Here is a 14,659-nt window from a genome sequence, read left to right as displayed (position 1 = left end):
ATTTTTAAATTTAACTGTAGGTTTGAATAAGCCTCAGAGGCAAGCAATGAAAAAGGTACTTCTTTCCAAAGACTACACACTCATCGTGGGCATGCCCGGGACAGGAAAGACCACTACAATATGCACTCTTGTAAGGTTATTGTTCTTTTGCTTAGAAACTAAATATGTAAATCAGCTTCTCCTTTGTTCAGAAAATGTGATGTTTGATATCGAAAGGGTTGAATTTTAACTCAAAAAGCCTTTATTTCAAATTACCTTTTTAGAATGACATGAGAAATAGAAAAGATAAATCACTAATAGTTGTAATCATGTTGTAGATTTCTGGCATTTAGGTCTGTTTATATTGGTGGTATATGTATATACCATTATATGCTTTCCTTTCTTTTAAAAAATGACAAATAGAAGTGGTTGAAATAGATTTTTCTTGGATTTGTTTTCATATCGGTAAATTTCTGAGTAGTAATTTATTGATTAATTATAATGATGGTAGCAAATATTTATTGATTGATACAGTGTGCCAGACACTATTCAAAGTTCATATGTATTTACTTTTTTTTTTTTTTTTTTCTTATCCTCACCCGAGGACATTTTTCCAATTTTTGTACAGATAGAGTGGGAGGGAGAGAGAAACATCTACGTGAAAGGGACATATCGAGTGGCTGCCACCCGCATGACCAACTAGGGCCGGGGACAAACTGCAACCGAAGTACATGCCCTTAGCGGGAACCGAACCCGGGTCTCTCCGGACCGCAGGCGGACGCTCTAACCGCTGAGCCAAACCGGCCAGGGCCATATATATTTACTTTTATTAACATCATGAATAACATAATAATTCCATATTACTTTCATAAAACATTTTGGCTTTATAATTTTAAAAAAAGTTAAAAAAGTTACTTGGTTCAACTCTTGGATATGCTTCCTATTAATTTTTTTAATTCTGTTAGAAAAATATAAGCATGTTAAAAATTATCTGGAATTAAAAGTAATGCTATTTCCTTTCTCTTATTCATTATTAGGTAAGAATTCTCTATGCCTGTGGTTTTAGTGTTTTGTTGACCAGTTATACACACTCTGCTGTTGACAATATTCTTTTGAAGTTAGCGAAGTTTAAAATAGGATTTTTGCGCTTGGGTCAGACTCAGAAGGTACATCCAGATATCCAGAAATTTACAGAAGAGGAAATTTGCAGATCAAAGTCCATTAAGTCCTTAGCCCTTCTAGAAGAACTCTACAATAGTCAAGTAAGTACACTACTGTATAAGAATGCTGATACTAATTTCTTTAGCCAGAATGAGGGGAGAAACAGCACTCTGGGAAATTCAGTCACATTGACCAAATTTGTACATGGATTAATTCATGTAAACCACAGGACCAATTTACTTCAACTCCTTTGTCTAATATCTATGCCAGTTATTTAAACAATATTTAGAGAGAAAGGAAGGGAGAGAGATAGAAACATCCATGTGAGAGAGAAACGTCGATTGGCTGCCTGTACATGAATGTCTACAGTAGCTTTACTCCTAATAGCCAAAAAGTGAAAACGATCCAAATGTTTTTGTGTGTGTGTGTGTGTGGTTTTTATTTTTTAATTTTTTGTGTGTGTGTGGTTTTTACAAAAAATTTTTTCTTTATTGATTTTAGAGAGAGAGGAAAGGAAAGGGAGAAAGCGATAGAAACATCGAGGAGAGAGAACATGGATTGGCTGCCTCCTGCGTGCCCCCTACTGGGGACTGATTGAGCATGTGCCCTGACCAGCAACTCTTTGGTGCATGGGACAATGCTCTCAACCACTGAGCCACACTGGCTAGGTCTACTTGTGCATTTTTTTGGAATTCTATTTTGATTTATCTGCAGAGTTTTTGTGTGTATCACTTTGAATAGCTTTTTTAGTGGTTGCTCTAGTTATTACATTATGTATACATAAGTTATAGTCTATTGCTGTTGTCATTTTACTAGTACAAGTGAAGTTAGAAACCTTGCCTTCATTTATGCCACTTTATCTTCTCCTGTTAATAATATAATTGTCTTAAATATTTCTTCTATATTTGGAACTACATCAGACCATGTTATATTTTTGCTTTAACCATCAAAGATAACTTGGAGGAGATGGAAAGCATATTGTATTTATCCATATATATATATTTTTAATCCTCACCCGAGGACATTTTTCCATTTTTTGCACAGATAGAGTGGGAGGGAGAGAACGGAAGAGAGAGAGAGAGGGAAACATCGACGCGAAAGGGACACATCGAGTGGCTGCCACCCGCACGACCAACCAGGGCCGGGGACAAACTGCAACCGAGGTACATGCCCTTAGCGGGAACCAAACCCGGGTCTCTCCGGACCGCAGGCGGACGCTCTAACCGCTGAGCCAAACCGGCCAGGGCTATTTATCCATATTTTTGCTTGCTGTGTTTTTTCTTCCCTCCTGATGTTCTAAGTTTCCATCTTTTATCATTTCCTTTCGGTTTGGAGAACTTCCTTTAGCCATTCTTTTAGGGTGGTAGGTCAGCTGTAAAAAAAAATCTCTTAGTTTTTCTTCATTTGAGAATGTCTCAATTTCCCCTTCATTCCTGAATGGTGGTTTTTGCTAGTTATAGGATTGTGGTTAAATAAATCTTCTCTTTCAGTCCTGAAAAATCTTCTGCTACTTCCTTCTGGCTTCCATGGTTTCTGATGAGAAATGTGCTGACATTTGAATTAGATGTTTTTCCTGAATAGCAAGGTGTGGTTTTGTCAAGGCTGCTTTCCATATTTTTTCTTTCCTTTAGTTTTTAGTAATTTAATTATGTTGTATTTGTGATGGATTTATTTTCTCAGCTTATTGTATCTATAGGTTTAATGTCTCTTGACAAATTTGGGATTCTTTAAAAAAATTTTTTTTTCTTTATTGATTTTAGAGAGAGAGGAAGGGAGAGGGAGAAAGAGAGAAACATCGATGAGAGAGAACATCGACTGGCCGCCTCCTCCATCCTGCATATGCCCCCCCACTGGGGATCTGGCCCACAACCTGGGTATGTGCCCAGACCGGGAATCGAACCGGCAACCGCTTGGTGCATGGGTCGAGGCTCAACCACTGAGCCACACCAGCCGGGCCTTTTAATTGAAAGTATTACAGATGTTCCTCTTTTTCCCCATTTAGCCCCCTTCTTCTCACTCCCACCACCCAAAATTTAGGATGTTTTTATTCATGATTTATTTTAGTATTTTTTCAGCCATTCCCTTTCTTCTAGGATTGTCGAGGGCACGAATGTTAGATTTTTTTTTTTTAATCCTCACCCGAGGACATTTTTCCATTTTTTGTTCAGATAGAGTAGGAGGGAGAGAGAGGAAGAGAGAGAGAAACATCGACGTGAAAGGGACACATCGAGTGGCTGCCACCCACATGACTAACCAGGGCAGGGGACAAACTGTAGCTGAGGTCTGTGCCCTTAGCGGGAACCGAACCCGGGACTCTCTGGACTGCAGGCCAACGCTCTAACCGCTGAGCCAAACCGGCCAGGGCACGAATGTTAGATTTTTATGTTCCATAGGTCAATGAGGCTTGTTTACTTTTTATTTGTCTGCATTTACTTTGTTATTTAGACTATCATTTCTATGTTTATTTAAATATTTTTAGTTTTTCAGTTACAGTTGACATTCAATATTATTAGTTTCAGATATATAGCATCATGGTTAGAAATTTATATAACTTATGAAGTTATACCCTCATTAAGTATAGTACCCACCTGGCACCGTACATAGTTATTACAATATTATTGACCATTATCCCTATATTCCCCATGAGTATTTTGTAATTGCCAATTTGTGCTTTTTAATCCCTTCATCTTTTTCACCAAGCCCCCAATAATTTCTCTTTTTCTGTGTCTCTATTCACTTATTCTTTCCTCTGTCCCCTGATGTTGAGCCTGTTCTGTGATTTAAAAAAAAAATTTTGTTTATTGTAGTTTCAATTCTATAATTTCCACTTGGTTCTTTTATCTTCTGTTTCTTTGTCAGGACATTCTATTTTGTGGAGACTTTTATGTTTTCATTTGATTCAAGTGTGTTCATGATTGCTCATTGAAACATTTATATTATGGCTGCTTTAAAATCTTTGTCATATAATTCTAATGTCATCTTGGTATTGGATCAATTAATTATCTTTCTTCATTTAGTTTGAGATTTTCTCAGTTCTGTGTATAACAAGTGTTGTGTTTTTTTAAAAAATGAAACCTGAGCAGTTTTGTATTATGTTAGTTAAAACTTCTGCTTTAGTTGGCTTCCTCTGCCACTACTCTGGCAGGGCAAGAGGGTGTGACATCTCATTATGGCCAGGTGGGAGCTGAAGTCCAGGTTCCCCACTCACTCGCCACTGACATTGCAGGTGGGGGCTTATGACCAGCCAGCAGGGATGGAAGTCCTGGTTCCCTACTTGGCCTTCTCTGAGACTAGCCCCGCAGGGTACAGGGAGTCTTATAACCTCTGGACAGTTAAAGTCTAGCCTCCCCATTTGGCCTCTGCTGGCATCGGTGGTGGGGATGCTGTTTCTGTAGTGTTTGGCTACAGTAGATTGGTTATTGTATGAAAGTTTTCTGTCTACAAGGCTTTCCCTTTCCTGTTCCTTTGGCTTTTGTTGGAGCTGTTTTTTGTCTGCAAATTTGAGAATTGTTATAGTGTCTGGAAAATTTACTTGATTTCTTTCAATTTGTCATAAAAAAAATTAAATATATTTTGCATAGTATGTTTCAGAATTAAATAATATTGGGCATTCCTGCCCTGGCCGGTTTGGCCCAGAGGTAGAGCGTCGGCCTGCGGTCCAGAGAGACCCGGGTTCGGTTTCCGCCAAGGGCATGTACCTCGGTTGCAGTTTGTCCCTGGCCCTGGTTGGGTCGTGTGGGTGGCAAGCACTCGATGTGTCCTTTTTGCGTCGATGTTTCTCTCTCTCTCTCTCCCTCCCCACTCTATCTGAACAAAAAATGGAAAAATGTCCTTGGGTGAGGATTTAAAAAAATATATATATATATGGGATTCCTGTTATTGGTTTTTTTTTGTTGTTGTTTTTTTTTTTTATCCTCACCTGAGGACATTTTTGCATTTATTCTTAGGTAGAGTGGAAGGAAGGGAGAGAGAGAGAAACATCAGATGTGAGAGAGACACATCAACTGGTTGCCACCCACATTACCCCAACCGGGGCCAAGGGCAAACTGCAACCAAGATACGTGCCCTTAGCGGGGACCGAACTTGGGTCTCTCTGGTCCACAGGCCGATGCTCTAACCGCTGAGCAAAACCAGCCAGGGTGGGATTCCTGTTATTGAGAACAAAAACTTTTTTTGTATCTTTTAATTTAAAAAATGGGAAAAAGAAGTTACATTTCTTGGATATATTAAATAACTGATCCAGCCCTGGTAGGTTTGGCTCAGTGGTTGGAGCGTCGGCCTGCGACCAGAGAGTCCAGGGTTCAGTTCCTGCTAAGGACTGGTACCTTGGTTGCAGTTTGTCCCTGGCCCTGGTTGGGGTTGTGTGGGTGGCAGCCAGTCAATGTGTCTCTCTCACATCTATGTTTCTCTCTCTCTCTTTCTCCCTCTCTCCCTCCTGCTCTATCTGAAGATAAATGTAAAATCAGTGTTCTCGGGTAAGGATAAAAACAAAAAAAAAACAAAAAACTGATGCCATTTTCTTTGTTTTTAGCTTATAGTTGCAACCACATGTATGGGAATAAACCATCCCATATTTTCTCGTAAAGTTTTTGATTTTTGTATTGTGGATGAAGCCTCTCAAATCAGCCAACCAGTTTGCCTCGGACCACTTTTTTTTTCACGGAGATTTGTGTTGGTGGGGGATCATCAGCAGCTTCCTCCCCTAGTGCTAAACCGTGAAGCCAGGTGAGCAGACATTAATGTTTTAATTTTTAACTAGATTCTTTTTAGAGACAGTTACAGTACACTGATAAGCCTGAATTTTTGTTGACAGAGCTCTTGGCATGAGTGAAAGCTTATTCAAGAGGCTGGAGCGGAATGAAAACGCTGTCGTACAATTAACTGTGCAGTACAGAATGAACAGGTATTTGTAACAGTGTCAGTTAAGAGTGATTTTCATGTTTCTTTTCATCTACCAAGACTAAAATTATTTTTCTAATTCCCTTAGTAAAATTATGTCCTTAAGTAATAAACTGACATATGAAGGAAAGCTGGAATGTGGATCAGACAAAGTGGCCAGTGCAGTGATAAACCTACCTAACTTTAAAGATGTAAAGCTGGAACTGGAATTTTATGCCGATTATTCTGAAACTCCTTGGCTGATTGGAGTATTTGAACCAAACAATCCTGTTTGTTTTCTTAATACAGACCAGGTAAGAAACCAAACAATTTTTTTTTTTAGTTTTTCTCCTTTCTCTTATTATTTAAATTCCTCAATTTTCTGTAGCACATGCTTCATTAGAGCTTATCAGTTAAAACTAGTATACTTCTTGTACACTTTTACAACACAAAAAACATTTTTTTGTAGATCCAGTATCATTGGAAGGAGGTTTGTCTGAGGATTGATAGATGTCAAAATTAACTTTTGAAGTAGGAAAGCTAAAAGTGAACACAAGTGTATATAATTACATTTCCTAGAAAAGAAACGCATTAATACTGTCAAAGGGTTGGATTTATAAATGGACAAAGATATGATAAATTTTTGTTCTTTTAAAGACTTTTTTAAAAATAGACTTTATTTTTCTAGAGTAGTTATAGGTTCACAGCACAATGGAACTGAAAGTAAGGACATTTCCCATATACCTCCTGACCCCACATATGCACGTAAAAACCTCTTTACAAACTTGACATTAAACAAAAATCTTTACAAGGACTTGAAATGACTTATTATTTCTAGGAACTAAGAACAAAGTTTTGACCATATATTCCTACAGTTTGTTTTATATAATGCTTCTCAGCATTGATTTAGAAGTTTTTACATAATTTCAAATAAAAATATAGTGGCCATTTATATGTATTCATATATCATTTGTTATTAAGATGGGTGGAGTTAGCTGATTGTTTAAAAACTGGCCTCACTGGGCATCCCCTAATGGAATTTTCATTCTCTTGGATATTGCCCTGAGCATTTCAGGTTCAAAAATTAACATCTAGCCCTGGCCAGTTTGGTTCAGCGGTTAGAGCGTCAGCCTGCGGTCTAGAGAGACCCGGGTTCGGTTCCCGCTTAGGGTGCATACCTCGGTTGCAGTTTGTCCCTGGCCCTGGTTGGTCGTGCGGGTGGCAGCCACTCGATGTGTACCTTGCCCATCGATGTTTCTCTCGCTCTCTCTTCCTCTCTCTCCCTTCTATCTGAGCAAAAAAATGGAAAAATGTCCTCAAGTGAGGATAAAAAAAAAAAAAAAATTAACATCTAGGGGCAGGCAGATTCTGGAAAATATATTCAGATAAGCTGATCTCACAAATGACTGTTTTTTGTTTTTTTCATTTCTATAAATTTATTTAAACTAACAGTTGACAAGTATATCATTCTTTTCTTTAATAATTAATTAATTTATTTTTGTTACAGATATTTCTCCTTTTTCCCCCACTGATTCCCCCCCCTCCCCACCTTGTCCCCAGCTTTGTTGTCCATGACCTTTGTTCATGCATACATGCATATAAGTTCTGTGGTTTATCTCTCCCCCACCACCCCCTGTTCTGGGGATTGTCAGTCTGTACCCCACTTCCACATCTCTGGGACTACCCCATTCCTCAGACTGTTATGTTCATTATATTCCACAAATAAATGAGATCATATGATACCTGTCTTTCTCTGTTTGGTTTGTTTCGCTTAGGATAATACTTTCCAGGTCCCTCCATGTCGTCTCAAAGGATAAGAGATCTTCCCTTCTTACAGCTGCATAGTACTCCATTGTGCATATGTACCACAGCTTTTTTATCCATTTGTCAACGGATGGACATTTGGGCTGTTTCCAGATTTTAGCTATTGTAAATAGTGCTGCTGCGAACATGGGGGTACATATATTCTTTCTGATTGGTGTTTCAGGCTGCTTAGGGTATATTCCTAGAAGTGGGATCACTGGGTCAAATGGAAGTTCAATTTTTATTTTTTTGAGGTAACACTATATTGTTTTCCATAGTGGCTGCACCAGTCTGCATACAAATGACTGTTTTTATAAATCACAATTCCAATTTATTAGTTATAATTTGCAATTATTTACCTCACCAGTGTTCACTCAGTTTCTTTATTTTTGCTACTCAGGTTTTCTCTTTACTCTTTTTAAAAAAAAATTTATCTTCATTGTTGAAAGTGTTACTGATGTCCCTTAATTTTTCCCCCATTGACACACCCCACCCTCTGCCTTCACCACACTGTTGTCTGTGTCCATTGGTTATGCATATATGTATATAAGTTCTTTAGTTTATCTCTTCTGGCACCACCATCCTCCTTCCCTCTGAGGTTTGTCAGTCTGTTCCCTACGTCTATGTCTCTGGATTTATTTTGTTCATCAGTTTATTTTGTTCATTATATACCACAAATAAGTGAGATCATGTGATACTTGTCTTTCTCTGACTGGCTTGTTTCACTTAGTGTAGTATTCTCCAGGTCCCTCCATGTCGTCTCAAAGGGTTAAGAGAGCTTTCTTTTTTACAGCTGCATAGTAGTCCATTATGTAAATAAATATACCACAGATTTTAAAAAATATATATGTTTTTATTGATTTTTTAGGGAGACAGAGGGAGAAACATCGATGTGAGAGACACATCCATTGGCTGCCGCCTGCATGCCCCCTACTGGGGATCGAGCCTGCAACCCGGGCATATGTCCTGACCAGGAATTGAACCTGGACCTCTTAGTCCATGGGATGATGCTGAATCTACTGAGCCACACAGGCTGGGCCCATTTTTAATTGTTTGAGGAAACTCCATATTGTTTTCCATAGTGGCTGCACCATTCTGCATTCCTACCAGCAGTACTCTAGACTCCCCTCTTCTGTACATCCTCGCCAGAACTTGTTGTTTGGTGATTTGTTGATGGCAGCCATTCTGACAGGTGTGAGGTGATACCTCATAGTCATTTAAATTTGCATCTCTCTGATGATTAGCGACGTTGAACATTTTTTTATATGTCTCTTGGCCTTTTGTATGTCCTTTTTGGAGAAGTGTCTATTCAGGTCCTCTGCCCATTTTTTAATTGGGTTGTTTGCCTTTCTTTTGTTGGGTTGTATGAGTACTTTGTATATTTTGGAGATTAACTCCTTATTCGATGTATCATTGGCAAACATGTTCTCCTGTACAGCAGGTTCCCTTTTCATTTTGATGCTGGTTTCAGGTTTTCTCTTTCTTAGCATTAGGATTCCAAATAAGTTGTATTAAAAATAATCAAGGTTAGCCCTGGCCGGTTTGGCTCAGCGGTTAGAGCGTCCGCCTGCGGTCCGGAGAGACCCGGGTTCGGTTCCCGCTAAGGGCACATACTTCGGTTGCAGTTTGTCCCCGGCCCTGGTTGGTCATGCGGGTGGCAGCCACTCGATGTGTCCCTTTCACATCGATGTTTCTCACTCTCTCTCTCTTCCTCTCTCTCCCTCCCATTCTATCTGTACAAAAAATGGAGAAATGTCCTCAGGTGAGGATTAAAAAAATAAAATAAAATAATCAAGGTTAGCCCTGGCCAGTGTGGCTCAGTTAGTTGGAGTATCGTTCTATGCACCAGAAGGTCACAGGTTTGATTCCCAGTCACATATTTAGTTTGCGGGTTTGTTCCCTGGTCAGTCTCTCACACCAGTGTTTCTCACTTTCTCCCTCTCTCTCTTCCTCTATCTCTAAAATAAAAATCATCATCATCATCATCAAGGTTAGTTAGGGATGTGTAGGAGCAAAATAGTCCTTGGAGAGTCTAAGTTTTGATTCCTAGTGCTAAGATTTATTGTGAGACCTTGAGCAAGTGACTTATCTTTTATGGCATTCGATTCCTTAAAATGGGGGATTACAAAGTAAAGCATGTGAAGCCCAATGTGTGGTCAGCTTTCGTAGAAATTCTGAACCATGGCATGTTTAAGATAGTTGCCTCTGGGTGGCTTTCTGAAAGTGAATATTCTTATTCATTTTTGTTAATTCTTTTATCTTCCACTTTTAAGGAAAAGAAAATTTCCAGCTATCTTCACAACTGGCTGTCCAGTCACTATAGCTACCTGTGTGCTCTTAACTCTAGAGATTGTTTTATAAGCAGGATGTATATTTTTCTGTTTAGGTTCCAGCACCAGAACAAGTGGAAAAGAGTGGTGTGAGCAATGTAACAGAAGCCAAAATCATAGTTTTCCTGACCTCAGTTTTTATGAAGGTAATTTAGAATTTTATTTTGAGGGCAAATTAGTATTTGCAAAGTAATAGAATGTTAGAACGAAAGCAACTTAAGGTGTAATAGCATTTGCCCTTGTTTATTAGGATAAGAGAACTGAAACCTGATTGTTTCATTTTGAGAACATGTATCTCAGACATGTAATTTTTTATAGTGGCATTTTGGGTTTCCTTTTAGAATAACTTTTTGTAACATCAGATAATTCTGGTTGTGTTGGTATAGTGCTATAGCATAGGTATGATTGGGGATGGGAAACTTCAGTGTAAGGGCTAGCAGAAAGTGAAATGTATTTCTTTATACTTTTTTGTGTGTGACAGCACTGTTCTAGTAGCGTGCAAAGTATGGTACTGCCACAACCTCTAAAAATCAAGGGAGCAATGTTTGAGGAAATTATTTCATCTCAGGAAACGTGAATGTTGATTTAGAACAAATTCAGTAATTGTATTTTCTCCTTGTGATAGGCATATCTATTTTAAACATCAGTTGGGCACATAATGTAGTAGACATTTCATTTATAAATTTAGTAGAGCTTAAATAACAAAAATCAAGATTTAAAAAAATTTTAATTGTGTCTTTTTCTGTTTAGGCTGGATGTAATCCCTCTGATATTGGTATCATTGCACCATACAGGCAGCAATTAAAGATCATCAACGATTTATTGGCACATTCTTCTATTGGGATGGTTGAAGTTAATACAGTAGACAAATACCAAGGAAGAGACAAAAGTATCATTCTAGTATCTTTTGTTAGAAGTAATAAAGATGGAACTGTGAGTTAATTGTATTTTCTGCTGATTTGTCTGGGACATACTTTTTGCCTCTTTTTTTTTTTTTTTAAATTGTGGTAAAAACACAGAATATAAAATTTATCACCTTAACTATTTTTAAGTATATAGTTCAGTAGTGTTAAGTATATAGACACTGTTGTCCAGAACTTTTTCATTTTACAAATTGAAACTCGGTATCCATGAAGAACAACTCCCTTATTTCTTCTCCCTCCAGCCCCTGGCAACCACCATTCTGCTTTCTGTCTCTATGAATTTGCCTACTCTAGGTGCCTCATATAAGTGGAATCATATATTTGTCCTTTCGTAAGTGACTTGTTTTGCTTAGAATAGTGTTGTCATGATTCATCCGTGCTGTAGCATGCAGCAGAATTTCCTATTAAAGGATGAATAATATTTCTTTACATACATATACCACATTTTGTTTATCCATTTATCCATCAATACACATTTGGGTTGCTCCCACCTCTTGGTTATTGCATTTGGAGCATTTAAACATAAAGGCTGCCTTAGATATATATTTAGATTAATAGATAATTTTAGTTTTTGTTTTTTGCATTTTTACTTCTTGAAGAGGGAGAGAGAGAGAGAAACATTGATGAGAGAGAACATCGATTGGCCGCCTCCTGCATGCCCCCCACAGGGGATTTGGCCCACAACCTGGGTATGTGCCCTGACCGGGAATCGAACTAGCAACCTCTTGGTGCATGGGTCAATGCTCAACCACTAAGCCATGCTGGCTGGGTGATCTCCAAGCTATTTTAAGTGGAAAAGTAAAGTCCAGAATAGTATATATGTTACCTTTTGTGTAAAAAGGAGGGAACTATGAATACTGATTCACATCTTCTTGTATATACCTAGGGAATTCTAGAAGGTTGTCCAAAAATTACAAATGTGGTTATGTATGAGGATAAGAACTGAGTAGAAGAGAAACAGGATAGAAGAGAGACTTTTTACTATGTATATTTTAAAAACCGTAAGGAGGTATCACATAGTCAAGAAAAATGAATCAAGCCCTGGCCAGTTTTTCTCAGTGGTTAGAGCATTGGCCCTCAGACCAGAGACACCTGGGTTTGGTTCCCGCTAAGGGCATGTACCTCGGCTGTAGTTTGTCCCGGCCCCGGTTGGGGTTGTGTGGGAGGCAACCCGTTGATGTGTCTCTCTCTCTCTTCCTCCCTCTCTCCCTCCTGCTTATCTGAAGATAAATGCAAAAATGTCCTTGGGGCCCTGGCCAGTTTGGCTCAGCGGTTAGAGCGTCGGCCTGCGGTCCGGAGAGACCCAGGTTCGGTTCCCGCTAAGGGCACGTACTTCGGTTGCAGTTTGTCCCCGGCCCTGGTTGGTCGTGCGGGTGGCAGCCACTCGATGTGTCCCTTCACGTCGATGTTTCTCTCTCTCCCTTCCTCTCTCTCCCTCCCTCTCTATCTGTACAAAAAAATGGAAAAATATCCTCGGGTGAGGATAAAAAAAAAAAAATGTCCTTGGGTGAGGATAAATAAATAAATGAATAAATAAATAAATAAATAAAATTTAAAAAGTCAATTTACTAAGAAGATATAGCAATCCTAAATGTGTAGACACTAAACAAAAGAACTTTGGAATACAAGAAACAAAAACTGATAGAACTGAGCCATGCCGGCTGGACTCCTTATTAATTTTTAAAGAGAGAGAGGAAGGGAGAGGGGGAGAGAGAGAGAAACATCGATGAGTGAGAACATTGATTGGTCACCTCCTGCATACCCCCCACTGGGGATTTGGCCCACGACCTGGGCATGTGCCCTGACTGGGAATTGAACTGGAGACCTCTTGGTGCATGGGTCAACGCTCAACCACTGAGCAACACTGGCCGGGCCCAAGATAAAATATTTGAAGTTGACATTGTGGGCAGGTTTTCCCAACTGTAGATTTTTAATGTGTTGATAAATTTTTTTTGCAATATATGTTTTAAAAAGTAATAAAATAACCTCTGGTAGTCTAGTGGTTAGGATTAAAAGTAACAAAATAGTTCAAGACAAACTATGTTCTTTGTCAGAACAAACTGAAATATATAATAAAACTCAAGTAATTGAAAATTATGTTTCTTTCAGGTTGGTGAACTCTTGAAAGACTGGCGGCGTCTTAATGTTGCTATAACCAGAGCCAAACATAAACTGATTCTCCTGGGATGTGTGTCCTCACTAAACCGCTATCCTCCTTTGGGGAAGCTACTTTGTCATCTGAACTCAGAAAAACTAATATCCTTTTTGTTTTCTATGTGGTCACAATGGATTGTGCTGTTTTGAGTACTTTATTTATGTACTTGTGTACATTAAAACTTAGTGTCTTGTGTTTTCCATGGGCATATTTCAAAGATCTGATTCTACAAAGGGGAGAGAGAAAACAATTCACAGGAAGTAATTTTATGAAAAACGTGAAATAATGAAGGTGACGGAGAAGGATAGTTTGTGAAGTGAGAAAGGGGAAGAAAAGGGACTTAATCTGTGACTTGATGAACAGGGTGCATGATTCCTACACACATCTAGGAAAACTGGTTATCTCTTCTGGTTCCTCTCTCCCAATTTATAAACTTTTTTTAAAAACCTAGTCCAAAACATCATATTAAAAAATGTAGAATTGTCCTGGCCAGTTTGGCTCAGCAGTTAGAACATCGGCCTGTGGTCCAGAGAGACCCGGGTTCAGTTCCTGCTAAGGGCACGTACTTCGGTTGCAGTTTGTCTGTGGCCCTGGTTGGGTTGTACGGGAGGCAGCCACTCGTGTCCCTTTCACATTGATGTTTCTCTCTCTCCCTCCCACTCTATCTGAACAAAAAGTGGAAAAATATCCTAGGGTGAGGATAAAAAAAAAGGAGAATTATTCCTTGTCATATTTTAGTTTATTTATTTTTATGTGTTATTTTTTTAAAAAATATTTTGTTTAATTTATTTATTTTAAATCTTCACCTGGGGATATTTTTCCATTTACTTTCAGATAGAGTGAGAGGGAGGGAGGGAGGGAGGGAGGGAGAGATGAGGGAGAGAGAAAGAGAAAGAGAAAGAGAAACATCCACATGAGAGACATATCAACTGGTTGCTTCTCACACGATCCTGATCAGGGCTGGGATCTGAACTGCAGCCAAGGTACAGGCCCTTGATTGGAATCAAACCTGTGATTCTTTGGTCCACGAGCCGATACTTTAACCCCTGAGCCAAACCAGTCCGGGCACATTTTAGTTTATTTTAAAACTAGATTTTCTAGGCCCTGGCCAGGTAGTTATTTGGTTAGAGTATCCTCCCGATACTCCAAGGTTGCAGGTATGATCCCCGGTCAGGATACATGCAAGACTCAACCAGTGAATGCATAAATAAGTGGAATAGTAAATAGATGTTTCTCTCTCTCTTTCTCAAATGAATAAATTTTAAAAAGTTATATGCCCGGGCCAGTTTGCTCAGTGGTTAGAGTGTCGGCCTGCGGTACAGAGACCCGGGTTCGGTTCCCGCTAAGGGCATGTACCTCGGTTGCGGTTTGTCCCCGGCCCTGGTTGGTCGTGCGGGTGGCAGCCACTCGATGTGTCCCTTTCATGTCGA

The 14,659-nt window shown here is 39.1% G+C and overlaps 1 protein-coding gene across 4 annotated transcripts in view; it reads left to right on the top strand.

Annotated features, from left to right (window-relative positions):
• Positions 1-14,659, top strand: part of DNA2 (DNA replication helicase/nuclease 2) — a 53,637-nt gene that overhangs the window by 38,567 nt on the left and 411 nt on the right. For 3 of the 4 annotated variants that reach the window (XM_036265015.1, XM_036265013.1, XM_036265012.1), the window contains 8 exons: positions 21-130; positions 1,017-1,241; positions 5,672-5,865; positions 5,954-6,043; positions 6,128-6,332; positions 10,208-10,297; positions 10,902-11,084; positions 13,184-13,330. In XM_036265015.1, coding sequence (XP_036120908.1) covers positions 21-130; positions 1,017-1,241; positions 5,672-5,865; positions 5,954-6,043; positions 6,128-6,332; positions 10,208-10,297; positions 10,902-11,084; positions 13,184-13,330 — 1,244 coding nt within the window. The remainder of the gene's footprint in view (positions 1-20; positions 131-1,016; positions 1,242-5,671; positions 5,866-5,953; positions 6,044-6,127; positions 6,333-10,207; positions 10,298-10,901; positions 11,085-13,183; positions 13,331-14,659) is intronic. The other variant, XM_036265014.1, reaches the window with a different exon arrangement.

Source organism: Molossus molossus, unplaced genomic scaffold, assembly GCF_014108415.1.
Source record: "Molossus molossus isolate mMolMol1 unplaced genomic scaffold, mMolMol1.p scaffold_m16_p_17, whole genome shotgun sequence".
NCBI classification, from domain to species: domain Eukaryota; kingdom Metazoa; phylum Chordata; class Mammalia; order Chiroptera; family Molossidae; genus Molossus; species Molossus molossus.
This window is presented reverse-complemented; position numbering and strand designations above follow the sequence as displayed.